A 12,500-nucleotide genomic window follows, 5' to 3' on the forward strand; every position below is an offset into this window, starting at 1 on the left:
GGAGGAGGAAGAGAAGGGAAAGGCGAACGAAGAAAGGAAGATGAGATGAGAGAAGGAGAGGGGATAGGAGGAGGAGGAAGATGAGAAAGAAGAGAGAGGCGAGGAAGAAGAAGAGAAAGAAGAGGAGGAGAAGGATAAGGGAGTGGAGGGAGAGACAGAGGAGGAGAAAGAGGAGGAGGACAAGAAGGAATAGAAAGACAAGGAGGAGGGAAGAGGGTAAATGAAGGATAAAGGAAGGGAAAAAGAAGGGAAAGTAATTGAAGGGGAGGCAAGGGGAAGGAGAGGTAACAGAAAGGTAATGAAAGAAGGATGTTGGGGAGAAAAGGAAGGGGAAGAGGAAGAAGGGAAGAGGAAGAAGGGAAGAGAAGGCGAAAGGGAAAGAGTAAGGGAAGTTGAAACTGAAAAAAATGAGAAAGATCAAGAGAAGGATTCTGCAACTAAAAGAAATGAGGGATAGAAGAGAGGATGGGTCACAGAGAAAGGATAGAAGCAGGAAGAAAAGATGAAGAAAGGATGGGAGGGGGAGGCTTGTGATAAAAATGAGAAACAAGGGGAATATAATCATCTTCAATATTAACACGCATTGTGTACTCTGTTCTGGTTTTATAAATCAAGATGAATAGACGAACTCAAGCCTGAAGGGAGTCTCGACCGACTAAAGCTTTCTTTTGGCTAGACATGGCATCCGTCACCTGCATGAAACCGTCTGTCTTTGAACGGAAACAACCGTAAGGTATGTCACCATGTTAGATATGTTAAAATCACATCGAGAGTCCAACGACAGGACAATGACAACACAGAAAAATAGTAGAGGAAATTGCCGTCCAACTGAATAAACCAATTTCCTCGTGACGCTAATTGTCCCCGACCACATCCCCTCGGGATGCAGATAATTAATTTGGTCTCCAGTGGAAGCCACGGGTATTTTTCGAAGCAATGCATAACCCCTAATACCATGTGTATCTAATATAAAATTGTTAAATCGATCATTATTAAAGTGTGGGATGTAAAAACACATTTTCTTTGATTAACACGTTGATCAAATCCGTTTTCTCTTAATGATAAATAACCACCTCAGGTACAACCGCTGTTGCGTAAGCTCAGGATATTATGGGTGCCCGGGTATACTGGTAATTACGTCTTGGCGACTCACCCTACCCTTTTCAACATGCATCTCAACTGTCCGTGCCTTCAGCACCCAAAGTGCAGACAGCAGCTCCTCGTTTTTTTCCATCGACTAGCGCGCCATTGTGAAGAAATTTATGGCGTAATTACCCCCAAGTAGGCTTTCTTTTTCTTTCTTTCTTTCTTTCCTTCTATCTTTCTTACTTACTTTCTTTCTTTTTCTTTCTTTCTTTCTTTCCTTCTATCTTTCTTACTTACTTTCTATCTTACCTACCCATCCTCCCAAGCGTGCACACACACACACACACACACACACACACACACACACACACACACACACACACACACACACACACACACACACACACACACACACACACACACACACACACACACACACACACACACACACACACACACACACACACACACACACACACACACACACACACACACACACACACACACACACACACACACACACACACACACACACACACACACACACACACTCTCTCTCTCTCTCTCGGTGGCGGATTGGTAAAGCACTGGCCTCACAAGCCAGAAAACCGGGGTTCGATTCCCCGGCCGGGCGGAGATAAGTTGGGTTTGTCTCCTTTCACGTGTAACCCCTGTTCACCTAGCAGAGAGTAGGGACGGGCCGTTAGTCACGGAGTTGTAACCTTGGTGTGTGGTGTGGGAGTGGTGTCAGTACTACGCAGAGATGGGCAATTAATGTGATCTGTGCTCACTGCAGTAGGATGGTGTCTTGCTGTCTCGACAGAGACTGCAGCAGATCCGAGGTGAATACACACACACACACACACAGTCTAGATAAAACGAGATATGAAGACGGGATACCACCTGCATAGCTCCCCTTCCCGTAAAATACAACTAGGTAAATACACACACGCTGCGGTTAGAGTTCTCGCCTGCCACTACGGCGGTCCGGGTTCGACTCCCGCCCAGGGCCGAAAAATGTTCAGTATCGCTTCGCTGTGGAGTGTTACTCCAACTCTTGTGGGTGGGGAGTTGGGTGTGTGTGTGTGTGTGCGTGTAAGGTTACAGCATTACCCGCACAGCATCTGAGCTCTCATCCGGAAGGTTAATAACTATCGATCACGAGTCCATCACGTGATCCAAGACCATGGTGAATCACGCATACACACACACACACACACTCGTGGCGCAGTTGGTAGAGTTCCCGGTTGCCACTACGGAGATTCGGGTTCGAATCCCTCCCAAGGCTGAAATAATTTCAGTATCGCTCCACTGCGACTGGTTACTCCAACTCTCGTGGGCGGGGAGTTGGGGTGTGTGCGTGTAAAGTCACATCATTACCCATAGATCGGTCATATATGAGCTCTGAGCTCTCATCCGGGAGGGAAACAGCTATCGATCACGAGTACAACACGTGATCCAAAGACCATGGTGAATCACAAGCAGCTTTACCCATAGATCAGTCATATATGAGCTCTAAGCTCTCTTGCGGGAGGGAAATAGCTGTCGATCACGAGTCCAACACGTGATCCAAGAACATGGTGAATCACACACACACACGCGCGCGCGCGCGCGCGCACGCAGACACTCAGATACCCCATTAACTTGCACACAAAAACTGGAGTACGAATTTCTCTGACCAGCATTCCGGCCGGCAAATATTCCATGGCAACTGGGTACGGTCGGATGTTAAGTGGAAAAAAAAAGTTTTTTTTTCGTGCAGGAAATACTCAAATAAGTACTTTGTCATGAATAAATGAGACATTTAGTCGGAGATCTCATGAAGTAGCATCCCTCTTTCAGTGATTTGTAGCTTAAAAGTGACGACGAACATCCTTCGGCTGCTCAATAGCAACTGCACAAACCAACTGGCAACTCGGACACCAAAGTTCGCTTCTGCGAGCTGCGCTGAATGTGTGAGTTCGTCGTTTGGCAAGACGACAATTGTTAGGTTCGTCAACGTAGTGATGCGGATAACTCTTTCGCCTTGGAGAGACCACAGATGTATAACCCAACAAGCCTGACATCGATCTTCAGCAAGCAACTTTCAAATAAAGGACGGCCAGCACGGCTTTGTACAAATAAACTAAATTTTTCATATTTATTTCAAACTACAACAAAAGTAGTAGAGTAGGTATATCATATCTGGACTTTGAAAAACATTCGATATATATATATATATACATATATATATATATATATATATATATATATATATATTATATATATATATATATATATCACAACTAACACCACAGTCGGACGAAAGAAAGAGTTGAATAAGCAAATCTATATATTTTGACTGCTAACTGCAATCCTCTTCAGTTAGCAATCGAAATATAAATAGGGTTCACTTATTCAACTCTTTTTTTTTCTGTGGTGTTAGTTGTGATTTACAAATGTGTTACTACATTTTTCACCAGATATACATACATATATACGTATATACATATATACATATATATATATATATATACATATATATATATATATACATGTGTGTGTGTGTATTACATATATATATATATATATATATATATATATATATTACATATATATATATATATGTATTACATATATATGTATATGTATATACATATATAATATACATATATACTCGTATATATATATATATATATATATATATATATTATATATACATATATGTGCAAAAGGTTTATATATATATATATATATATACACATATATATATATATATATATATTATATATATATATATATATATATATATATATATATGCAAAAGGTTTTTCCCCCTTACACGAGAGGTAACCGAAAAAAGGCATAAAAACCATTCCCACCCATTCCGTCCCCAACATACTCCATTCCCCTCTAACCTCTTCCCTCTCTTATCTTGGCACCTCCTAGATGACGAGTCATCCCTGCAGCTTGCCCACTGCCCTGGGTCAGAAGCAGTGTCGCAAGACACAGCACATCCACAGCAAGCCCGTTTAATTAAATCGGCGACACCACCCCGCCTCTCCGTCCCCTCATACGGAAAAGGAGACGGGGAGAAATCCCTTCGGGTTGCGTCAATTTATTTCGCACACATACTTCCTCACCCACCATCCCCCACACACTCCCCCTCATGCATCACAGCATCATCCATACACAACCATTCTCCATTCACCCCTATCTTCTGTCCTCTCCCGTCCTTCCTCAACAGATATACCCCTCCTTCTCAATGCCCCTTTTACCCCATCCATCCATCTCATCCTAGGTCGACCCTTCATGTTCACTCCTTCCACCTCTGCCTTCCACACCTCTTTTACTAGTCTTTCTTCATTCATTCTTTCCATGTGTCCAAACCATCCCAATACTCTTTCATCAACCCTATCTCCCAACTCCCTTTCCACCCCTGATCTCCTCCTCACCTCCTCATTTCTCACTCACTCCAACTTAGTAACCCCTATCATACTTCTCAAGCACCTCATCTCACATTCAAACTCCTCTCTTCTTCTCTTATGTTTTATGTTTCTGTCCCGTACAGTGCTGTCAGCACAATCACTCCTTCATACAATCTCCTCTTAGCATCCATTCCCAAATGCCTATTCCTCATTACACTTTTAATCCACCAAGGCACTTACGCGTTTCTCTCAATCTACATTCTACCTCCACCTCCACTCCTCCCTTTCATGCCACATTCGCATCCAAGTATTTAAAACTATCCACTTCCTCCAGTCTCTCTCCCTTAATACTCACTTCCAATCTGCTGCCACTCTCTCCCCTTCTACATCTCATCATCTTACTTTTACCCACATTTATCCTCAACCTCCTTCTTTCTCACACCTTCCCAAACTGTCACTAACTTCCTCAATCCCTCCTCTGATCCTGCTACAAGTGTAGTGTCACCAGCAAACAACAACTGGCTTATCTCCCACTTTTCTCCATTTTCTTTAACCATCACCAATCCCTGACCCACTACCCTCGCATTCACTTCTCGCACCACCCCATCCATGTATAATTTGAACAGCCAGGGTGACATAACACGTCCCTGACGAAGTCCCACCTTTACCTCAAACCACTCACTCTCTCCATTTCTATTCCCAACACAAGCTCTACTACTCTTGTAAAAATTCTTGACTGCTCTTAAAAGCTTTCCTCCAATCCCATATATCTGCAATACCTCCCACAGTGCCTTTCTGTCTACCCTATTATAAGCCTTTTCCGGATCCATAAAAGCCCAAAAATCAAACCTTACCTTTTCCTATAGCTTTCTCACATATCTGTATTACCACAAAAATATGATCTATGCAACCCACACCTGTCCTAAACCCACACTCTTCCTCACCAATTACTCCATCTGCGAGAATAGATCATTCTCCTTTCGCCATTGCCAACCTTTCCAGATCAACTTGCGTCAACATTTTTCATCACATTTTTTCTTCTCTATCCTTTGTAAATTCTTATGTAGCTATATTCCATGCATGGATACTGAGAGTCCAGAAGCAGTCCATGCATTGTATATAGTAGGTTAAGGAAATAATGTATTATTATAGCAACAGCCTATTTGTACCCATTTACATTAGAATTTGGTAACTCCCCGAATTTCCCTCGTAGGTTGCCCCAGAAATTGTAGACAGAGAAGACTGAAGCATTAAAGCGAAGACAAAACTCCTCGTTTTCCTCACCAAACCAGTCAATGTAGAAGAAAGTACAAATCTACATACACACACAATATAATACATATACATATATGTATATATATGTATATATATATATATATATATATATATATATATATATATATATATATATATATATATATATATCGTGAAGCAACAGCCTGTGGAGGGTTAATCGGTGTTCATCTACGATATCAAATAATGTATATGGAACATTAAACTACAATAGCACACAACCCATTTCAGAAAACATTATGAAAGAACATGCAGAATAGAAAGGGTATCAGTAAAATATTTACAAGTTTATATGATAATAAATAGTGCCAGGCGCACCAGTCCTCGCCCGACAACAGCTATTTTCTTGTGGCTCAATACTGAATTTCTATCTACCAAAGTAAAAGTCATATGGTATCACACTTAACTTCCTGTATATTAGTAATGGTAAGCACCTAACTACAATCAGTCTCGGGTCACATTCCACAAAGAATGCGACCTTCACTTTGACCTTTCAAGTTCAATGTCTATCTTAATCTCAGTTTTGACATTTCAAAGTGATTTATGATGGTATGATATATTTCCACTGCTGTGATGTGTCTCTATGCTAGGTTTGAGATTTCAGTCACAGTCATAATACGTACAGGATTTGATTAATACGACTAAGACGTAATGTTGGTCTTGGTTTGAAGCAAACCGAACAGTTTTAGAAAGTTACATAAAGAATAGAATCACATTTGCAGTGACTTTGACTGTAACCCAATTACCTAACAAATAATAGGTCTTCACATCACAGGTGGAACAATTAAAAGATTTTATTCTAGCTAACATCAGATGATTTTATCAAACTTGGAGGGAACATTAGGTCAGCAGAGGGTTAACGATAGTTTTCCATCACAGTTTTCTGTTTTTTTTTTTTTTTTTTTTTTTTTTTTTTTTTTTTTTTTTTTTTTTTTTTTTTTTTTTTTTTTTTTTTTTTTTTTTTTTTTTTTTTTTTTTTTTTTTGCATGGTAATGTTTACATTCTACGAGTACAATAAGTTCTACTCCATTACCTAAATTAATCGATATAGAGCCCATTTGATCCTACGTATGACTTTCAGATGAATGAGGCCATCGAGTATTAGCTAGAAATTGATAGAGAGCGTCTCCATGGCGATACTATAATAAAACAAATAATACCCAGTAAAATCAACCCGTCCACTGGGCAGTGGCGGCGCCAGGGGTGGGCTTGGGGAGGGCTTTAGCCCCCCCAAAAAAGTGGCCAGCCCCCCCATTAGCCCCCCAACTGAAATGAGCAAATTGAAAATTTAAAACACTCATTGAAATAATTTTATCAAGTGGAATTTTTAATTGCCAGGGCTAAAGATTTGTCAGCCATCAGTGCTAGCCCAACCATTAACCCCCTCCCCTTCTGAAATGAGGATAATATATGTGTATTATCATATTACTATTAGCCCCCCAAAAAATTTGCTCAGCCCCCCCTTAGCCTCCCCCGACTAAAAATTCCTGGCGCCGCCGCTGCCACTGGGGCCATGGCCACCACAGCGTCTGACCGCACTCACCATTGTCCTTAGATCCTCTTGGGCTGTTGTTTGCGAGCTCCCACAAAGACGTCCTCCGACCCATTCCTACATTATCAAGATATTTTATATATAGCTGAGAATAGTTCGTATACATGTGTTAAATAATGGCTAATTAAATCAAATGAAGCACATGAAATCCAGAATGATCTTCCTTAAAATGCTTAGCCCAACCATATTATCGAGGACACTAGATCCTGAATGGATATTTTGTTTAGATTACTTATATGACTTAATTTACATACAACAAGTTAAGGAAAACATGAGAAACTTTCTGTCGTAAATGACGAATCCGTTTCTTTTATCTAATTAATCAATAAATAATCTCCAATGTAAAAACATTTTTGATTATTAAAAATAAACTGACAAAAAGGTCATATGTATCAACAAATGTTATATTCAGATCTATGAAAAATATATAAAAAGGCTATAAATACAAAAATATATATAAAATACATGCTCTATTTTTTAATCTAACTTGGCGAAACTGTATACAATATGAAAATAATATCCGAAGTAAGCACTATTATCAACATTCACAAAATAATAAGAAAAATATATATATATGAAAAGCCATAAACTAGAAAAAATGAGATTGGTAAACCCACTATTCGATAACATTAATACAGAAAATCTCCGTTAATTTGAAATAAACAAAGTACAGACTACAGGCAATATGGCAACCAAGATGCATTCACGAGACGCAAACAGCAATCCATAACTAATGAGATCACGGCGACTTTTGAAGCATGTGCGAACCCTGCCCTCAACAAGGGGCCTTACAAAGGACACAAAGGATTACAAAGGCGGAGCGTGCCGACAGGAGACCTTTTGGTCCATATCTAGGTCGGATGCGAAAAGAAAATCATAATAATAATAAATTAATAATGAATATAATAACTTGATGGTCGCCAGAACAAACCTAAAGTTGTCAATACAACAAGGAAGTCAACCTGAGGAGACGTATGTTTGTTTCAATCTGGCACACGCACCAAATAACAAAAATAAAACCTACCAATTTAATAAAAACCCTGAAGATATATACACATCTCGGATAACAAAATCAAATTACGAAAAAATGTAACCCAGTGATATTTGAGAATTAGAAAGGAACTACTCGGCATCATTAGTGATGATAATATACCGCTGGAGTGAAGAAAGTATAGTATTGTTTTAGGAACTTTGCGTGTGGCCTGTTCCAACCTAATCCACACGGAAGTTGCCACTGTTGTCGGAACGACTAGACCAAGCTGATGATGAAACAATGTAGTACCGAAACGTCGCTTACCTACAGAAAAATTCCAAAGAATCTATGAGCACCGAAAAGTTGTATGACAAATGAAATTATACATCAAAGGATCATTAAAAGAGAACGTGTCTTTGCTTTCAACATCGTTTGCTCCCAAGAAAATATTCTTTCTACACACACACACACACACACACACACACACACACACACACACACACACACACACACACACACACACACACACACACACACACACGCAATTAAAAACAACACGGCTTGCTGGTGTTGTGGATAGCGCCTTGACTTTTCACGCGGGAAGACAGTATTTGAGCCCCGCTCAAAGACTGGAAACATTAACACTGCAAGCCGTTACTCTCCTCCAGGACCAAAAGGGTCGGCTGTGTGCGTGTGTGTGTGTGTGTGTGTGTGTGTGTGTGTGTGTGTGTGTGTGTGTGTGTGTGTGTGTGTGTGTGTGTGTGTGTGTGTGTGTGTGTGTGTGTGTGTGTGTGTGTGTGTGTGTGTGTGTGTGTGTGTGTGTGTGTGTGTGTAAGGTCACATTATTAGCCATAGGTAGGTCTATATACTGTGAGGTCTGATCTCTTATTCGAGAGGCTAAACTGTCGATAACAAGTCATGAATGTGGTCCAATATCATGGTGAATCACACAGACACTAACAAACACACACACACACACACACACACACACACACACACACACACACACACACACACACACACAAACACACACACACACACAAACACACACACGCATATACGTACATATATAAATGTATATTCATGCACATTTATATATATCCATATTCTGTTTACACTATATCGATAGAAGAAGATGATCAAAGCAGAACTGTCCTTCCATCAGTGCCATAGCGACATTATTGGTAAACATAGGGACTCGCTGCTGTTCCCGAGAACATAACAAGAAAGTTTTTATCACTCTTCGTCAAATGGAGTGTCAGTTTCAAATTACTTTCATTTTCCTCAGCCCCATCACTCTAGTAACGCGCTTTGTCAATTTCATCCTCGTTAATATTTGGTTTAGCCGAGAGCCACCCTTGGGTGGAATAAATAGCTGTACACATATAATTTATGGTCAATGGTTTCATTGATTTTTTTCACGTTATTGACAGATTATTCTATATAGCTTAGAGACGGGCTTACTCGGATATGGGTGAAACTATCAGGCACAAGAAGCTTTCAGTTACAGTTCAAGCTGTCATATATGAACTGTGGACTCGGGCAATCTGTCAGTTAACCGACTGGAGGCCACACGAAATAGACCCGATGTCTTCGTGTCCACAAGACGAAAGTGAAACCGAACGTGCCACAGAAATAGACGAAAAAAATGAGAAAACATACCTGCGAAACTAATCAGGAATAAACTCAGACTAAAACTCCCGTGTTTCCTACTCCAACTTACGTCAACATGTCAGAATGTCTCAATACACACACACACACACACACACACACACACACACACACACACACACACACACACACACACACACACACACACACACACACACACACCAAACTAGCAGAGGGCCGAAATGTGACCCATCACTGGCTGGCTGCCGACAGGCGATCTTATTCGGTTGAACAGTTGACACCTGCGCTAAGGAAATGTCTCAGAAACAGTAGAACTTCTTCCCACCCTTGGCTGATTAAAATCTCCAGGCACTAGTCACAGCAAGATCAATAATCTAGAGAAGGACGGCACATTAGATTCCTTGCTGCATAGCAGATTAGGAAGTTCATTCATGCTGACGAAACTGTAACAAGGATTGTAGTATTGTTCGTATGCATTACGATTGCGTGTCACGTAAATCACGTGACGAATCGATGTGCTGCTATTCAACCCTTTAGCTACCGACAGGGCTTCGCGTTGGTGAATAGAATCGTCTGGCGGCAGCAAAAAACAAGCGGAGGAGTACCAACCGGTAGGCAGCGAGGTCCGCCTTGGTTGCGAGCGGCAGCTTTGGCAACCGCGTTACCACAAAGAATCGGGCGGGTCTGCAACTGCACCGTATTTAGGCAATAGCACGAATGAATAAATTAAATTATCTGGCGGCAGCCAGACTTAAAGGCAAAGTACCAAAAGGTATTCCAGGGGTTCACCTTCTCCCATTTTCCCATAACGTGGAATAATGTGCTGTGTCTTGCGACACTGCTTCTGACCCAGGGCAGTGGACAAGGTGCAGGGATGACCCGTCATTCAGGAGGTGCTAAGATAAGAGGGAGGGTGGAGGGGTGTGGAGTGTATTCAGGGATGGAATGGGTGGGAATGATTTTATGCCTTTTTCTTTTTGGCTACCCCCCTTGTAAGGTGGAAAAAACCTTGGTATATGTATGTATGTACATAACGTGGAGCGTTGTTCACCTTTAGGGGAAAAAATTATGTTGTCAAACTTCAGCTGAAGGACAACCCCAATTCTGATTGGGATCTTAGAGACCCAGTGCAGTACTCCACGAGTATAACCATCCTGAATATTGCAATTAAACGATGACACACACGCGCGCGCGCGTGCATACCAGGTAACTTTGTAGCATAATTAATCAAACAGAACGTCACAATAACGTCACAATAATCAATCATGGCAATTGCCCTTAGAACTCCATCGCGGTACTTAGTCATCCCGTCAGTTGACTTATTAGATAATTAAGGATTATTTTCGTGAAAACGAAATCAAGAGTGTGGAGCTAGCAGTGATGTAATATTTGATGAAGATAATAATTGGATGTCGATTCATAATTCATCTGTGTTTATTACATAATAATAAACATTTTCGCAATACAGGGGAATCCATCGGTTAGATAAAATCGCCTGGCTGCCGTGGTCATCGTCTATCTTCTTTATTCTTACTAACGTTATCATGTTTTGTTGAGGTGAGTTAGCGAAACTTTCATAAAAGGCGATCTACGAGTGTCGTCGCTTTGCACATCCATTGTATGAGTAAAAACTTGATTCCCAAAAGGTGTAGTCGCTTTGCACATCCATTCTATGAGTAAATACTTCATTCCCAAAAGGTGTAGTCGCTTTGCACATCCATTCTATGAGTAAACATTTCATTCTCAAAAGGTGTCATCGCTTTGCACATCCATTGTATGAGTAAATACTTCATTCCCAAAAGGTGTCATCGCTTTGCACATCCATTGTATGAGTAAATATTTCATTCCCAAAAGGTGACGTCGCTTTCCACATCCATTCTATGAGTAAACACTTCATTCCCAACAGGTTTAAGCTCGCTAAGAATTGACGGTAACGATGACTCGAACGCAATGATGACCATGATGACTTGACAAAAACGCTTGGTGATTTCAGTATTCTCTTGACAAAGACGCAGCGATAACGATGATCACTTCGAGTACGACGATTTTGATATTGACATAAGAAGTATATCTATACGTAGATTCAAGGACGGCAAGTTCAACAGAAAACGTGAAGGCAGATGGTTTCGACAATGCCTCCAACTTATCGCAAAATATTATCACAAAAGAGAGAAGGAAGAGAGAGTAAAGAATGAGGATGAAATTGCAACAAAGACGTTATGAAACGGTTTGACATCTGTGACAATCACCATTTGACAAAAAGAAAATGGACCTTATGACATCTCAGACGACAATGACGCAAGTGAAATCAGAGTATCAAGCAACACAATTTCCCCCACAACACTGCCAACGCCAAACCAGAGCAACGGGGGAACGACCGTTGCCAAGGTCAGAGGCAGAGACGGAGAAAGAGGCAGAGGATGAGGGAACAGTATCTCTCCTACAGAGGTAGTGGTTGTTGCGTGATAGGCAGGCGGAGGAACATGTGAGAGAGGGAGGGAGGGAGGGAGGTGGGCACGCCCCGTTGCAGAGATCAGTCGCCCATCAGCCTCGGCGC

The 12,500-nt window shown here is 41.1% G+C and overlaps 1 protein-coding gene across 6 annotated transcripts in view; it reads right to left on the reverse strand.

The window, feature by feature from the left end:
• Window positions 1–12,500, reverse strand: part of LOC143024585 (transient receptor potential cation channel subfamily A member 1-like) — a 147,317-nt gene that overhangs the window by 129,090 nt on the left and 5,727 nt on the right. For 4 of the 6 annotated variants that reach the window (XM_076183406.1, XM_076183401.1, XM_076183403.1 and 1 more), the window contains exon 1: window positions 7,330–7,408. The exons of the other annotated variants lie outside the window; for them this stretch is intronic. In XM_076183406.1, coding sequence (XP_076039521.1) covers window positions 7,330–7,393 — 64 coding nt within the window. In that variant the 5' untranslated portion in view covers window positions 7,394–7,408. Of the gene's footprint in view, window positions 1–7,329; window positions 7,409–12,500 lie in introns of those variants that run through there. 6 annotated transcript variants of the gene reach the window in all.

This window comes from Oratosquilla oratoria, chromosome 4 (assembly GCF_046742065.1).
Source record: "Oratosquilla oratoria isolate Oo_2021 chromosome 4, ASM4674206v1, whole genome shotgun sequence".
Taxonomy (NCBI): domain Eukaryota; kingdom Metazoa; phylum Arthropoda; class Malacostraca; order Stomatopoda; family Squillidae; genus Oratosquilla; species Oratosquilla oratoria.